At 41.9% G+C, this 17,898-nt stretch overlaps 1 protein-coding gene across 2 annotated transcripts in view; it reads right to left on the reverse strand.

The window, feature by feature from the left end:
- PER2 (period circadian regulator 2) overlaps window positions 1–16,929 on the reverse strand; it is a 39,973-nt gene extending 23,044 nt beyond the window's left edge. Inside the window, exons 1-7 of one of the 2 annotated variants that reach the window (XM_072344997.1) lie at window positions 16,834–16,929; window positions 10,293–10,344; window positions 9,408–9,461; window positions 7,214–7,375; window positions 3,857–3,958; window positions 2,247–2,715; window positions 1,713–1,781 (exon numbers count right to left, since the gene is read on the reverse strand). In XM_072344997.1, the coding sequence (XP_072201098.1) occupies window positions 1,713–1,781; window positions 2,247–2,503 (326 nt within the window). In that variant the 5' untranslated portion in view covers window positions 2,504–2,715; window positions 3,857–3,958; window positions 7,214–7,375; ... (1 more) ...; window positions 10,293–10,344; window positions 16,834–16,929. Of the gene's footprint in view, window positions 1–1,712; window positions 1,782–2,246; window positions 2,716–3,856; window positions 3,959–7,213; window positions 7,376–9,407; window positions 9,462–10,292; window positions 10,345–16,833 lie in introns of those variants that run through there. The other variant, XM_072344998.1, reaches the window with a different exon arrangement.
- Window positions 16,930–17,898: the final 969 nt, after the last annotated feature.

Genomic DNA, 17,898 nt, shown 5'->3' on the forward strand with positions numbered 1-17,898 from the left:
CTTGGGAAACTTAATATTCACCTATACACTAAAATCACATGTATAGTATGGCTTGACAGTATTAGATTGATGCAGTTTAACAGGGCCCTTACAATAGAAGAACAGTCTATGCTAACAAGGATGAAGAGAAAGGGAGAGACTGTGAAATAATAAAGCATACTGCTGTTTTTGTATCCTCTGGGCCTGCTTCATAGAAGTGGTCAAGAACACTTCTGCCAGAAAAACTTCCAAATTGGCCTCTAGCAGTAACAAATGCAGAAGGCTGATCTCGGGAAATCAATTATGGAATTCAAAAATGTTTTTCTAAAGAGCTGCAGCATCAGTAGCCAGCCACTGAGAAGGTTTGACTAGCAGAATACAGAATCAGCAAATTCTACAAAAATAAGAACTTTCCATTTGCTTTATGCGCACAGTCCAAAAGGTAGTTACATGGTAACAAACACTGAATCCAAAGCCCAGTAGTGTCTGAATCAAAAGCTAAACCTACAGCTTGTCAGTCTATTGTAGACATCACTTTCAAGGCCATCTCTAGGCATGCTCAGTCAACTGAGGTCATCCATTTCCCATTCCAAAAAGACCAAAGATGATTGTGCTCTGAATGCAACTGTGACTGGCAGTGGGGGAAATACTGTACCATCTGGATTACTGAGCAAAGAGTTATTAATGAAGATTGCTGCTTTTGTTTAAAGAACAAGAAAATTGAGTCAACAGGAAAGGAAAATTAAGAAATGGTTTTGGTTCACTCTGTTCTTGATGTTGAGCTAAAAAGTGAACCCCAGAACACAATTTCCACACAAAGATAAAGCATGGAACTTGATTTCCTTGTGTCCACAAAGCAGGCACTATGTTCAGCGCACACCAAATGATGCAAAGGAGTATTTTTCATTTATCATGTCTTCAGGATCTGTATCAGGCAGAAAACTTTCAGGTAGGTAGATATGTATGGGTATCTTAACATCAGTATGCTAAAGCTGCCCAACTTCATCTGCCAAAGATCAGGTTTTGGTCTCCTGATCAAAGGCTGACTTAAAACAAACAAGAAACCAAAAATCCTCAATTACAGCAGGGCACTCTGAAGTGTCTAAATTGGAGCCTTCAATGACACCAGGTTTCTCAAGGCTATCAAGATCAGATACAAAGTTCATACTGCATTCCTGCAGCTGATGTTGGTCTGTCTTTATAGGCTTAAGGCTTGAATCCTGGTGAATGGAACACAGGAGAGGCAGAACTGTATGCCTGCTGGACACCAAAACATATCCAACTCAATGAGTAAACTCCAATTTTAAAATATTACTAGGCTGTTTCCAGGCAAGGGCTTCAGACTAAAATCTGAAGAGCAGAAAAATCCAAGAAAAGTCTCAAAAAATAAAATAAAATAAAAAATCCACACTTGAAGTGAACCACAAAAATAAAACAGAGGCTAAGCTACCAAGTCAAAAAAAAAAAAAAAAGCTAAGAAACTTTGCAAGTCATCACACAACTTGTGTGGAACAGCTACAAAAAGCTCTAATTTGATCAAGTGGTTAGGAGGACATGCTGCTGATTGCAGAAAGGAAGAGAATCAAAGACAGGACATCATCTCCTATGTGTACTCCAATTTTAGCCAAAGCAACATCAACACACAAAACAACATCAACAACCACCCATCTTATTTAGTTTTCAGCAACTGTTATCACACACAAGCAAATTACTGAAAATATATGTACATTTACCTGCATCCACTGCTAGACTGATTATGTTCAGAGTTTGCAATCATCAGACTAAATGCATTTGAGCTTGAACTAAAACAAGGAAAGGCAAAGAGATTAAGATTGGCAAACATAAAAGTTATTTCATTTTAGTTTTACAGTTGCTTAGTTATGACTGTCTAGAACAAAAGTCAAACTTTAAAAGTCTACTTAGTACAAGAAGTATGGAAACTATACCTGCTACACATTTAAGAAGGTACCTCTTGCTCTGTATTTCAACTGTGTACCGTGCTTTTACTTCAAAGATGAAAATAGCACAGATCCACTCTGACTATTAAGAAAAGACTGACACTTTTTACTATGCAATTACAGGAGTTGGTTTACCAAAAGAATGTATAAATAAAGCCAAAGAAGCAATGATGAGGGGAAAAAAAAACAAACACATAGATTAAGTTTGCCCTATGAAACACTGCATTTGATAAAGTAATTCAAATTAGATTCAAATAGTAAAAGCCTTCTGTGAGAAAAAAGTGAACTTAATTCAATACTAACTACTACCTTTTGTGACAGTCTGAAGATTCCATAAGCATTGCTGAATCTTTCCCATTTTCATCAGACTCATGGCCATGAGAATCATGTCCACTGGAGTAGTTTTCATTTGTCTCATTTCCACTGAAGTCGTTTCCACTGGATCCACTGCTCATCTCAATATCTTCCTGAAGAACTTCAGGAGAGTGTTCAGGTTTTGGCTGAATTTCAGAATCTTCAGCAATCATCTGGCTATGGTTACTTGCAAGTCCAGAAAACTCACTCATTTTCTGTTGCTCTTTTAAAGAGAACAATGAAGAAATGTTTTCACTGATATCAGCTTGCTGCTCAGGGTTCTGCTCCTCAGTGCTAGAGTAGAACCCCCTGACCTCGATACAGTCCACGGGACACTCATTAGAAACACTGCCAAGATCAAGTCAAGCCATATTCAGAATTTTCTGTCTGTAAAGATTCTGTCTGGAAGTACAGACTCACAAATCTGAGGAAGAAGGGAAGGAAGAACAAAAGCAAAACTATTTTCTTGTCTCCCTTTGCTGACAAACTGTAATTAAACGTTATATTTATGGTTAACGTACTCAGCATTTCAATAGTGTACAGTTTAAGTTAAATATAATTGCAATCCTAACAACATTTTTATTAAAGAAGTATTTACCTTCTAGTAAAAACTCACAGAAAAAGAGGAAGTGGAATAAACATGAACTCTTTAGAAGTTTATATATTCTGTTGTTTGTAGTTGTCACACTTAATTTTTGATAGACTTACTGCCTGGATTGGGACTGTAGCTGGTAAGGAATATTTTATGTTCAGTTAAACTACTTTGCTGGCTTTCAGTTTACCTTGGAAAACAGAACGATTCCATTGATGCATCAGGTGATACCTAACTATGTATGGGCTTTATTTAATCATTTTTAACTACGCAGTCTTGCTTTTAAGATCAGTTCTCTAGCAGCAGAACTCTCTCTCTACTCGCCTTACTTACCAACAAAAAAATTACTATGATACAAATAGGCCTAAAGATAATTTTAGCCACTGATTGCTACTAATTCAGGGGGGAAGAGGCCCATCATGTTTAGAAAGGTAAGCTTAAAGCAAAACAAAAAGCCCTGCTTTTAAAGCAAATTATAATGCAGAGAGTATAGGGAATTTAATGAATAACAGGCTAACTCTGAAGAGTCAAAGGAGAAATGCTATGTAACAGTTCAACTTTATGTACAAAATAATGATGCTTAATCTGAACCATCTCTCCATCTAGTTTAACCACCGACAGATAACAATACTGCAGGCTATAAGCTAAGAATCCCTGATCATGCAATGCAACATCAAGAAAACAAGTTGTTTTAAGAATCATGTTTGTTCCCTCCTCTTCTTCCTTTAGAATATTTAAGAATACAATTCTTGACTAATAAACCCCTCTGGAATAACAAAGGCAATAAAAGAAGGCTGCAGGTAAGTTTTGTTGTGACTTCCACTAGTATTAACTGCAACAATATGCTTTTAAACATGTTTTAAATATTTTTTTTGTGTAGCCTTTAACAGAAAGCTTTCACTTAATAAACATTTAAAACACACCATGATTCCACTTCCCTCCCACACAAAAAGCATTGAAACTATTTTCTTACCCTTTTATTTGCTGCTTTTCCAGACATTCTACATTTATTCCAAATTTTTCAGAAGAAAAAACTGCACTTCTCCTCCTTTGGCCACAGAAATAGGCAAGATATCTGTTTTCATTTGAAAGATGAAAGTACAATTTAGGGACATATATTCAAGCTTTCAGCAATGGTGATATATTTTCTCTTTCCATATGTTTCTATAGAAAGTGAATAAAAAACATTTTTTCTCCAAAAAGATTACTTAGCTTTTTCACATCTAATTTCAGGTCTGCTCACTCAGACTGCGTAGACATCCTGTTACGGTGCTGCACTGAATAGCAGTATACAGGCAATAAGTTACACTTCAGTAGCTCTAACAGTTGTTTTCTGGACTAAGAAAACAACTTTAGCCTTACAAATTACAGAACTGAAACATGCAAGAAGAGAGTATTGACTCTTAGATGAACTGTTTCACACAGAGAAACTTAAGAAGAGTTAAAGGATATTGCTGTCTCACAGTTACAACTGTACCTGCTAGTAACTTGTGTCATTTGTGGAGCAGGATATGAACAGGCTGCTGCATCTAGCTAGACCTCACTCTCAGACAGTGGAAAATCTTAAGGGGAACATCTGCATGCATACACAGGCAGCAAGCAAACGCTTCAGGAATACAGAGGGACACCCAGCCCAGAGAGATTAATTAATGTTGAAACTAATCTCAAAAGGCCATAATAAATTGCACACATCCATTCCACTTAAAGGCTTGAATAAATATCCAGTAAATAACCAAACAAGAATGAAAAGGTAAGAGCAAGCATGCTTTCCTAGTCTGAAATCCTCCCCAGATAAGCCGGCTTGAAGAAGTTAACTGCATATCACATCCAGTACAGTAACCATGTGCAGACTGACATTGGAAAATAAAGGAAGAGCCCTGATAGGTTTGATCTTGAGATAGATTAGCGCTGTTCATTTTCTTAACTTTCTGCTACAGCTCTCTAAATTTCTGAAGTAAGGTTACGTTTGGATTCTGAGAATAAAAACTCAGTCTTAAATTGGCACCAGTTGGATTTGATTTTAAGGTAATTGGCTCACAAAAACTCTTCTCTTGTAGAACAGAAAAAGCGCCCTATGGTCAATCTGTTGCAGACTAGTAGTCTGAATGAAGAAGGCAACACATTTCCATTGAGCAGCAAGGTTAAACACAGCTCATGATGGATGTGCAGAAAATGTCTTCTGACTACTTATTAGCCAGAGAAGCTCTTATCACACACACTAACATAATGGAAAGAGTCCCAGAAGAACATGCAAAATATTATGGGTAAATCTTGAAGAAGCAACAATTCATGCTTTTGAGAAACCCTCTTAAGAACTAGGATCAGGACTACAGAACAGAAAGAAAGCTTCTTCTGAAAACCATGACACAAATTAAACCTTATTTCAGCGAAGACCTGGTTATGTTTGAAGAACAATTTATTCCAGATTGGTTTTCCCCCCAAAAAAGTTAAGGCTAGTGCAGACATTTAAGGACAAGATGAATTAATTCAAGAACTGAGTAAGAGGAGAGCATCCAAAGACTGACAGTTTGCTTGAGTCTACATTTGCAATTAAAATGACCTTATCAATATTAAAAAAATGAAGCAAGAAGCACACCACAGTTTATGAATATATTTAGACATTAGTGCTCAAGGATTGTAACTGTATTAGCATCAATAAGCAGCATTCCTCATGGTGAGGATTTTAGCTTACTGGAGGTATAATCAATGTTTTCTGCATATCTTCTGTAGTATTACCTTATAAAATGATAATGTTTTCTCATCTGTATGATAAATAACTATCAGAGATTTAATCCTATCACGCAATTTAAGGGAAAAAAGAAGAAAATTAATGCCAACAATGGATGCACCTTCCCTGTGCAATTAGACCATAATTGAGTGCTTGGTAGTAGCAAAGAGTCAGGGGGAAAAAAAAAAAAAAGCTTGTATCTCAGTATATTAATGCTTGTTTACATCTTGTCTAACTGTAGAACTTCACCAGCAATAAGACCACAAACTCCTCATTTTGCAGCAACAGAACAATTGGGTACATTCTAGGAATGGGGAAAAAATTTCCTATTCTAACTTCACTATGAAGAAAATAATAGAATAACCATTCCCGGCAAGACTGCTTCAAAATACAGGATTCTGTATTTTATTTTTTTTTTCTCCATAGAAAGAAATGAGATGTAAACCAGAATTTTCTATTTAAATCAAAGTTACCATTAACACATAGAACATCACAAGTAATTCGTAGAACTGGATTTCTTAGCATTCAGAGCATACAGCTTACAATTTGTTCATAAAAATTCATCTTCAAGCTCAAGAATACCCTAAATACAGAACTCTTTATTTATTATTGCTGTTTAACTATATTTATATGACCGCCCTAATCAACTACTGCTTACAGCTGTCACTCACTATACAAAAGAGGAATCTGGCAAGACATAGCCTTTATCCAGAGTCAGACAAGTGCCAGTTACTATAACATCTATGCAGGATGAGCCTAAGTATCAGGCCAGGCCCTTGCATCCGAAGCAAAGATACTTGCATTTGCGCTGTTTCCTCTGTGAAAAAAATTCAAGCCTCAATTGAAGAGTAAGTATACTTCCAGGCTAAAAATTTCTTGCTTTAAAATAATGCAATTCCCAGCTCATATCAAAAATATGAGTGAGCATGCACATGACTGAAACTAGTTTTAAAATAAAAGGGCTGCACCAAAAGTAACGCCTCCTATTTTATTATGTTGTCCCATGGTATCAGAGGCACATGTTGGCAGTATGGCAGTGGAGGCTGAACCTTCCCACCAATATTCATTTACATTTTGTTGCCATGTCACAGATGGCAGCAGAGGGTCAGCCTGACAACATGATGTCTGACGTGGAGGTGCGAATCAGTGAATCAAAGGGTTGTCACTGAATTCCTTGATTCAGAAAAGATAACACCCACTAACATTCATCAACTTTGGCTGAACACCTCTAGAAACCAAATAGTGGATATGAGCACAGTGAGGTTTTGGGTGGTGCATTTCAGCAGTGGCGACAGCAACAATGGCTCACCTCCACTGGTACAAGTTATTACAAGCATAGCATGTAAGCTTTGCTCATTGCTGGCAGAAATGCACAGGTAATGGTGATGTCTGTGTTGAAAAATAGTGTTTTGTAGCTGAGAATTTACTCTATCAAACAGCGTTATTGTGTTCTTCATATCTGTTGCAGTCTCCATAGAAATAAATAGAAGGCATTACTCTCAGAGCAATCAGCGTAAAACAGAACATGTTTTCTGCATAAGCCCTACATGAAAAATAATAATAATAATAATAATAGTTGTAACAGTTATGTATGTTCCTTACCTGTTTTTTCCTATGAAAAGTTTGTGAAAATGTTTATCAAGTTCCCTCCCAGCTAGCATCAAAAGCATGAAGCACCTAGGTCCAGAGTCTCCCACATGGATTCAGCTCTTGTCTCATCCTCTTCTACTGGAAATCTTTGACCATTACAGAGTCCGGACACCTCTACAACTATAAAATATAAAAGAAATACCTGGGCCCCCCAACAGTGTCCTCTTCAAACAGATACCAGAGAGATGCTCAGTTATGCCATTCCTACGCAGATAAATATTGGTTAAACATGAAACTGTCATCCAGCAGAGGAATTAAGATATAAATATGCATTTATAACATTTTTATCCTGGTGTAAGGCTTCACAAAGCTAGAAAATAACAGAAACTTTCAAACTGAATAACCTCTCAGCTCTGCACTGCCTTCTGATTCACTACCAATATAGTTTTACACTATGTATGTTAAGGCCTACACAGGCTGATGCAACCACAAAGGACTAAATTCTCCTGCAGAAGACAGAGGAAAATGCCCAATCTTTTTAACAGAACCTCCATGTGCTAAGAAGTTTATTTGAAATACCCAGTTTTAAGGTCTGATCTAATAAACCTAATTTTATCTCAACCTCTGTAGGCTTGCTATAAACATTTGTTTTAGGCAGCATGCAAACTGCAAATTACAGAATGGCTGGGGTTGGAAGGGGTCCCTATTGGTAATCTAGTCCAATCCCCTGCTTAAGCAGGGTCACCTAAAGCCAGTTACACAGGACCATATCCAGATGGCTTTAGAGCATTTCCAAGGATGGACTACACAACCTCCCTGGGCAACCTGTCCCAGGGTTCAATGGCCCCCTAACAGACAAGCATTTCTTTATGTTCACAAACAAGTCTGTACTAGCAAAGTTCAACACTATTATTCTTCTTAATAAAATCACTTTCCCCAGAAAGATCCTAGGAATTTTGTGGGAAGAAGAAAATACGAAGGCTGTTCTATTAGATGTAGTAAACTAAGTACGTTGGTACAGGCTACCACCATGTATCACCAAGAATAAAAATGAGAAGTTCCAAAAAGCAACATTTGTTCTTTAAACAATTACATCATCAAGTATTTCATGTGAATATGCAGAAGGAATGTTTGGAATGGTGTTCAATTCCCAAGCTAACTGTTTTGGCATGCAGCCACATTAATAATGCCTTAATTTAAAACATTACACATCTACCAACAGCTAGAAGTGCGTTTGTGTTGGCCAGGCTTAAGGAAGAATTTATTCACAATATTCCATTCTGCATAATGCCACAAAGCCAATAAGTGTCTTGCAAGTCTCAGACTACAGTACAAGTCTGTGTGTGTTAGTTCTTTAAAGGCTGACTCTATCGTTATTATATATTGATAAAACAGGATTTAAACAATAAGCTCGGTATCTCTGGCCAAGCGTGAGAAATAGCTTTAACTAGAGCTACTTTGAGATATTGTCATTTTAGCATCAATACTGAAAATGTGGAATGTCTTCCAACACCAGTTAAATCCTGGTTTAAAAGTCAGTTCTTCCAGTTTCCTCAACTTACTTGCCCTCCCTGAACTGCATATTTCCTTGAAGTTTCTACCTTCACTAATCAAGACCTACCAGAAATTCACAAGAATTTGCCTATTTATGAAAGGACACAGCTACTCTCGAGTTTGAAAAGCTTCATGATATTTTCACAAAGGGGGTTTCAAGTATAGGTTTGAAGGGGGTGTTCACAATAGGTGCACAAGCAATTTTGATTGCTTATGTCAGTTAAATCTGCTTATGCACTTCAGAAGATACTAAGAAAAAAAACAGAGGAGTCTTGTAACTACTTAAAATTCTCATCGTGAACTTCCTACAGTTTAACTGAGAGCTAACACAGACCTCTATCAGAAGGAGTCTTATCTGAAACTATATAGAAATCATTCAAAACAAGATTTTCAGAGAGATAGTTAAATCTAATAATAAAACACCAGGAGATTAATCAGAGGAAATATGCAATTGACTGAATAAGCCCAAATCCCAAAGAACTAACATAGTTCATCTACCTAAGCTCTTTTCCACAGAAAGTCTGCACTGACAGTATACAAAGAATACGGAGCTTACAGCAACATTTCCTTTGATACTGAGATCAGCCTATTGCAAGCACAGACAACTTCAGAATTAGAAAAAAAAACAAACCACCTGTTTTAGGGAACACACCTGTATTACACGATCCCAACCAAGCAGACTTCCTGAAGAGAAATGAAGTCACACCTGCAGTATGGAAACCAAACAAACATTATCAGCTTTAAGAACTTGTGTCAAGTTTTGCAACTGTTTCTAATAATTAGAAAGATCAAGCAGTGTAGTATTAACAGCAAAATACATGGTTTTATTTTCACCTTTCTTGGAATACTACATTATTATCAAGAACTGTTGTCCCCTCCTCTCTTTCCTTGGAATAGGATTCCATTATCAGACCACATCTATAGTACAATCACTGTTACATTTTCTTTGCAACACAGACAACCTGCTTCCCTCACTCTCCTTTGAACTCACAGTTTTTTTCCTCTCATGTTCACCTATTCAATTATTTGAATAGGGATTAGAATAGTCTCAGTTTCTTACAAACTACAGCACAATCCATCAAAACTATTGCTGGAAGCTATAACCTTCTTTCTAAATGCAGTCTTAAAAGAATAATATTTTCCTTTTCTTCACCTGAGTTACCACCCCATCTACCTGAACAGGAACAACAACTTGGTTTTATGGATCCCAAATTTTTCATCATCTTTCCCCCCCCCCCCCATCCTTCTTCTCATAATACCTGCAAGGGACTGGAAGTTACTAACTGTTGCATAGCAAGCAATGCAGAAGTAGCACTTGATACTGGGTACTAGACTAAATTTCAGTGTCCTAACAATTCAGAGAGGAGACACATTTCCGTGTGCTCAGTGATACTTCATTTACTTTTTATAATCTTTGACAATTGAACACCCTGAATGTCTTCATAATTTGCAGCATTCTGATACACTACAGCCCTAGGGAAGCATGCAAAACAGCAACAACAACAACAATCAATTTCTTAGTGAGACTATAAGATACCTTAATGAACACGCTCAGTCTTTCCAAATATGAAAGGGTGATCAATATATTCCTAGAAAACAAACAAGAAAAAAATAATCAAAAACACAAGCTTTATTTGAAAAATAAAAAAAATTATTTACAAAATACAAATCAAGACCAGTTCACAATGCAATACAAGCCCAACCACAAAGACATAAACTCCACCGATGAAGAGTAGTTATAAAGACTGTAGAACAAAAATCCATCTGCCCTCGACAAACAGATCTTAAGTGGACATAAGCTCATATAAACAATCAACTCTATTCCTGAAGCAACCATACCAACTCTACTCTTTCATTTCCTACCTGTTTTACGATTAGTTTTGTTATTTTTAGAGCTCCCTATTTTCTCCACGGAGTAACTAATAGGAAAGAGTTAGCCTGAGGTAACTGGACGAAGTCAACTCAGTCTTACTATGAATAGCCCAGTAATAGCGCATTGTTGACCTTAGCCACTTTACCTCATGGAAGGTCAAACAATCTCACCTGTGCTGTGATTACTGAACAGGGACAGCTCCTGATTCATCATTTGCTTTCTTGAAACTATAAGCCAGTCAACAAATGTAACCCCCAAAAGCAGTCAGGGCAACCACGCAGTCACCTGGCAGGAACTGTTTTCTTTTCTTCCAGGTAAGCATTTCTTATCCTGTGAACCTCATCGTTAGTGTTCAAATACCCACAGCGGATCTGGACTTACCACTTTCCCCCCCTGAGCAAACTGTCTTTCTCAAATCTACTTCTTAAAACTTAAACAAGAAGCCAAGGCATAGAGCTAAGTTTAACTGCCAACAGGGTGGGCATTTTCCATGAGGGTAAAAAAAAAAACAACAAAAAACTATGAACATAAAAATATATCCACAGTGTACAGGATTGTTGCAGTCTGTTCCAAGACTTCTTGAGAAGAGGCTAAGTGTGGTCTGCTGTACCTGATCCATAGTGGTTTCTAGACTTCCTTCCAGTGTTACAGCAGGCTTTACCTGCTTTTCAAAGGTTAACAAAAAAGCTTTGTATGAAATGTAAATTTAAGACATTCAGTTTTCTAAATAGAAAATCATTTCTTCAGAGAACTGGAGAACTTACTAAACCAGACAACAGTCAGAACTCCTTTAAGTTTGCATAAGTCATCTCTTGACCTTTTGGGGCAAAATAAGGGATACAATACATTTAAGAAAGTGCTGTCAGTGAAAGGATGATCAAGCTTTGCCATGCAGTTACATATATTTCACCTCTGTTACGCGTGGAAGTAGATATAAATGCATTTCCAACACTGTATTTCAACTTTCATATCTGTTGAAATCCCTTCTTCTCCCCTACTTTGAGGGAAGAGATGGGAAAAAAAAAAAAAAAAAAAAAAAAAAAGGTAGAATTTCATCACATTTACCTAAATTTACCTAAATTTATCTAAGTTTCAGATGAATGCTGCTCTTCAGATATCATTACGGTTCATGTCTAATTGCAGACTTCAGTCAGAAAGTCTCATTCTGGGAAACTGTGCAGCAAACGGTTAATACCTCCCACAAAGCATGGCCACCTAACAAACATCATGTACTTGTCCTATAAGCTAGATGTGTTAGTACTGAGAAGTAAGAGATCAAGTCGCCCAGGAACCCATAGTAGAGATGTAATTGAGAGCAAAGAAGTGCTTTATGTACCTAAGACCTCCGTATAATTAAACAAAGTAGTAGAAATGTAAAAGTACATGAAATAAGGTCAAGCACAAAAATCATACCAAGATACAAAAGAGGGAAGGAATAAGGGGTATAAAAAGTGAGACCAACAGAAAATAGAAGTACTAGTAGAAGTACATCCTAGACACCTCATCACATCTTCCAGAGCTTCATTTAGAGCAAACACGTATGTTACTCACACAACCCAAGGGCTAGATCTTGAAAATAAAGCATAGCATGTGTTCAACATTTTAAAAGACAGTTTGAAACACCTATACAACAAAATCCGCAGTGATTCTGCCTACAAGAAAAGCATTAAAAACTACCACCTAGAAACAAAACATCAGACCTCCCCATTAATCTCAGCGTGTAAACACACTTTTCCCTACTATTGTATCTTTTCAGGATGAACATCAGTCCTGTCAGCTCATATAACCTGCAAAGCAACCTTGTACTCTTGCCAAGTAAGTGTGCTGCTCCCTGTTTCTCTGTTTATTCACCTGCATGCAGCATGGCAAGCCTTTATCCCTTCAGCATCACAAGTAAAGCTTTGCTTTCTGTTGGGAGAAGAAGAAGGAAAAGGGAGACCATACTCCATGACTACATAGCTCAAGGGAGGTAAATTTAGCCTCATTTCTTACTGTGTTCTAAAAGTGAATTGTTTAAATCAGACTTCCAAAACAAGCCAAAGGAATCAGGGTTCCTCTAAGACTGCAACATACTATTTCAGCAGCAGCTGAAAACATCTGTACTAAGCTTTTCTTCACCTAATGGTAGCTTTCACACACACATAAATTAGTCCCATAGCTTCACGTGTGTACATGGACAGGGATGAAGAACATGCACTTCAGAACTACTGCCTGTGCAGCTTACAAGAAACTTGATGCACTACTGCTGTCTCTCACGAATGCATTGACCAAGTGGGAGAATGCTGGACTGGATTGGTACAGCCTAACACAGGCAGTTAGAAATCCTATCTACACTTGAAAGATAACCTTTGAAATACCAAACAGAGGCACAGATGCCTGCACTGCTGGCAGGTAGAGCACGAGCATACCTGATGATCTACTAAGCCACTTACTGGAGTAGCAGCCACTACATATGTTCAGGCATGTGGATTCCCATGTGTTTGTGTGCTTCCCTACCACAGCAAGTTGTCAGTTCACTGTCAGTATGAACAAAACTTGCTCCACAGAGTAGCTCCAGGGACTGTAGACATATACAAACCATCTGATACTCCTTTGGCCTCCTGCCATTCTGTTTTCCATAGAAGTAGCCTTGGGTCACAAGACCTCCTGGCAACAGACCCCAAAATCACTTGCCTACGAGTGTCTGACTGCCACCTTCCTTTCTCCCATGCCATTTAAACAAGCTTCACAGAAGGAAGTATTTCACCTGCAGCTTTAAAAAAAAAAGTCTCTGCATGTCAGAAGGAGGAGTCAGTCATTCCTCAATAGGCAACAAGTAGTAAACAGAAGGTTTGCCTCCCTTCCAACAGCACAGGTGGGAAGAATATCCTGGTCCCCATCATAGCGGTGTTGGGGGGCGATCCTATAACCGAGGCAACACAAACCATAGAATGGCCCAGGTTGAAAAGGACCACAATGATCATTTAGTTTCAATCCCCCTGCTATGTGCAGGGTTGCCATCCATCAGACCAGGCTGCCCAGAGCCACATGCAGCTTGCCATACGTGGCATTACTTTAAAATCTCCTGTTTCCTGCATCCAAACTTACCTGCACCAAAAATACGAGTCAAAGCAGTTTAGACTAATATAATGAATGTGATATTTTTTATGATACAGTGCTTGACAAGTTAACATAATAAATATTTCAGCAGTTTAAAACTTGCTCAAAAGGGATAGGATAAAACAGTGCGCACAGTATGAATGCAGCAAGATAACACAGCTAAGAAGGTCTGTAATACACATCCTCAGAGGAATCATAGGCCACGCAACCAAAACTGGACAGAGAAATTCCTTTTCAGAAACACCGGATAACCCAGTAATTACGATGTGGTAACGTCATGTATATAACACAGTGGCTACAGCACATCCACGCCAAGTATTACGCAATTCCTTGGTAAGAACATGACGTTCCCTTTTAACATAGGCCAATGATAGCAGGCCTACATAAAATACTACAGTCAAACTAAACTAGTCAGAATTTACTGTTCTTTTGATTAGTGATAATCTGCTTGCCTTTAAACACCAAACATGCCTCATCCCACACTAACTTGCCCATGCACCAAACCCATACTTTTCTACAGCAAAGCACATTTTAATATTATATAAGTGTTAGAGAAATAGGGGTGTGGCAAGAACCCAGGAAGAAAGAAGAAAATTGGTTTATCAGTCTGTATCTAAAGCAAACACTTCCCGGTCAGAATAAAGTCTGAGGTAGAAGAAAAGTCTAGAATCCACTTCCAAACATCTTGCTTCCTTCTCATACTGCAGCTCAGCTCCACCAGAAATCTCAGTTAACCAAAAAGTGATTTTTCACAAGGGAAATTTATTAGCATAAAACTATATTGTTCAGAGATAAGCTCAAATAAGTCTATTTGAAAAGCTGAGGCTGTTATGAGCTTAAATCTTCATGATTGAAGATGTCTGGAAAAGGTATTAGACTGAGAGCTACCACAGTATGCTGTCTCTTTATGACTCTCTGTGGAGACATAAAAGGAATATGAGTAAGCTGTAAGAAGGAAGATTACTTAGATTTTCAGACTGCATTAGTGTGTTAAAATAAATATAGGAAGCCTACAACAAACCTTAGCAACTGACAAATAAAGAAGTCGGCGAAACCACAGTCTTTGGATCACAAATGGATCTAGAAAACTTGCTGGACTTGAAAAAAAGTACACAAAAGGCAAAATCCTACTGTTTGAACCTTCACATTCCACGTTAGCCCAAGGCCAACTACAGGACAGACTGTGTTCTCTCACTGGGCAGAGTGTCCAACCTCGTGCAGACTACCAACCACTCTGACAAACCACTCTCCCTTCTACCTTAATCACCCCAGACAGCCCAAGCTACACCAGAACTGAAGGATATGACTTTTTCCTCCCACTCCAGGCCAAAGGTCTTCTCTGAGAGCACCCCCTCAGACCAGGAACAAGGCCTCCACAACTCAGGACCATGTCCAACTCACAGCACTGATGGCAAGACTTGGATCAAGGGAAGACACTTCCCATTTCTCCAATGAAACTTCATCACTTTGCAGAAATAAAGTAAAAAATAAGAAATCAGAAGAGCATGCCAACATGCACTAGTGTAAGAAGGGGCCTGATATTACAGCACAGTGACAGGGGCTCTTTCACTGTTACTGTCTCTCACTCCAGTTATAGGCCCTGCTCTTGAGTTCTGTATTTGAGATCCTTTGTACCTTGTGCATGAGCAGCACTGTGCTCCAGGCTAGGATCATGGACTAACAGACACTGGGACACCCAGAAGGCAGGAAAAGTTTGAGTTTCACCAAGTTCAATGGCCCCAAACAGTCCAAAGAACACTGAGACATTTAAAGAATAAGACCACACGTTTAGATGACAGCTTGACATGTTTTGGTTTTATCAAATATACATTACCAAAACGAACCATTCATAAATAAGTAGATATTACTTGCTGCCACAACAGCAATGTACGTGGATTTAACCTTAACAACAAGCAATAGCGAGCTCCAGAAGTTCGCTGCAGTTCTGAGAAGTGACAGCTTGTGTTAGCTGCCACCTGTAAGCACTCCATGGTTACAGCAATGCTGGCAACTTGAAGCAGTTCTTCATTGCACTAAGACACTTGGCCACAACCCTCTGGCTGGAACAGTTACATAATTTCCACCTTTCCACCTTCATTTGTGCAGATGTAAGGGGCGGCTACTCCATGTCAGAAGTACAAGGCTTCAGTATTACGTGCGAAGAAGAAATTGAAAGAAACTTCATGGCCGACAGCCAAGAAACAACTAACTTATCACAGCACCCTCCCAGGGTACGCTCGAGCCACGTTGCCGTGTCTGCCCAGAACACGATGTCAGCAGTTCACTTTGCAAGCCCCACAGAACTGCTACGGGCACCCCGTGGGGTTCTATAAGCTCTCACAGCACACAGAGCGGACTACATCCTACCCAACCCACCGGGAGAAGCCGGCTGCGGACCGTCAGCCCGGCTGTTACCGTGCGGCTCTTTATTTGCGTGAAACTCTACTTACATAAACGGTTTTGTAACCACACATGTAATAGCACGCACCCCATGTCAACAGGCGCTCCGCCGCCGTCTCAGGGCACAGCGCGCCCCCGCTGCCGGACCTGTTGCCCGCTCCACCTGTGGCTCCGCGCAGCACCGGGGTAAAACCGGGAGCTCAGCTGGGGGAGAAGGGGGGGGCGCCGAGTCCCGCTCCCGTGCCCGCCCACCCGGTACCGCAGCACCGACCGCTCACCGCGGCGTCGCGCTACGCAGACACCGGAACGGAGCCCGGGGTAACGCAGCGGGATCGTCCACACAGAACGGGCCTTCGCGCCCCTCGGCTGCCGGGCCGGGAGCCGCCCCCCCGCGCCCGCGCCCGCTCCCGCTCCGCACAGCGGGCCGCCGCCCCCTCCCTCGCTCACTCCTTCCAGATCCAAGGATCGGATACAGAGCCGTCACCCAACGCCGGCCGCGGGGCAGCCCCCACCAGCCCCCCCCACGGTCCCGCAGATAGCTCCGTCCCGCGACGGGAGAGCCTCGGCCGAGGGGTTACGTAACCTCGGCCCGGCGGACCGAGGGGAGTGGGGCAGCCCACCGGCCCCCGCACGGCCACCGATCGCCTCTCCCCAGTCTCCAGGCCCCGCTAGGGCACAGGAATAGCGCCACGAGCCCCCTACTCACCGCACGCCTCACGTCCGCCCGGCGCGGCGCAGCCCGGCACCGACTTCATACAGGCAGAAACGTGACCGAGCGGCCGGAGCCCGCCCCTCCCGCGCTGCCATTGGCTGCGGCCATATGACGCTACCGAAGGAGCGGGGCGGGGGCGGGGCGCGCCGCTCTCCCATTGGCCGCGCCGCACGCCGCTCACTTTACATAAGCCTCACGTGTGACACCATGTTTCCACAGCCGGCCGCCACCGCCGCCGAGTCTGCCCCGCCGGCCTTCCCTCCCCCTTCCCATCGCCACCTCCCCCTTCCTACCGCCACCACCCCCTACCTCCTTTTCCTTCTTCCCGCACGGCCCGCGGAGCGCTCGCCGCCGCCCGGCAACCCCCCCGCCGCGCGGCTCCGCGCCTCCGTCAGACCGCGGCCGAGGAGGGCAGAGGTTACATCACGCCTCGGGGGAAGGGGGGGGGGCGGCTCCGCCCCTCAGAGCCGGCTGCGACGTCAGCGCGCGTCCTCCGCCTGGCCGCGCGGGGAACCGTCGTTGGCCGCGCTGCGCGCTCGCGGGCTGAGGAGGGGCGCGCGACGAGCTGCCAACGGCCGTTAACGGTCGCGGCGCGCGCTCGGCCCCGCTGAGGAGAGGAGCGCGGGACGGGGCGGCGCGAAGGGGCGGGACGCGTTGCCAGGGAGCGCCCGTACACAGACTGCAAACAGCGGCGGGGTGCGGGGCTCCGGAACGAGGCGCTCCGCCCAGCCCCGCCAGCCGCGGGAGGCCTCGATGAGCGAGCGGCCGGGCCGGCCCCGCGTATCGGAGGAAGCGGGCTGCGGTGCGGAGGCAGCGGCGGGAGGCGCCGGGCCGGCCGGAGCTCCCTCCTTACATAAGCGAGGAGTGCCGTGTCCCGCTCCCCGATCCTGTACACGCCCCGGGCTTTCGAAACTGTCCTCGCGCAGCTGCGGGACGTGCCGGGTCACAGAGCTCGGCGCGGCTGGGAGCGGAGCCGCCTTCCTCCTGCAGTCAGTGACCGCTGGAATCGCCACAGAAAGGTTTAACACAAAGAGGCTCTGAGGCGCTCAAGGTACGTCC

This window comes from Excalfactoria chinensis, chromosome 9 (assembly GCF_039878825.1).
Source record: "Excalfactoria chinensis isolate bCotChi1 chromosome 9, bCotChi1.hap2, whole genome shotgun sequence".
Classification (NCBI taxonomy): domain Eukaryota; kingdom Metazoa; phylum Chordata; class Aves; order Galliformes; family Phasianidae; genus Excalfactoria; species Excalfactoria chinensis.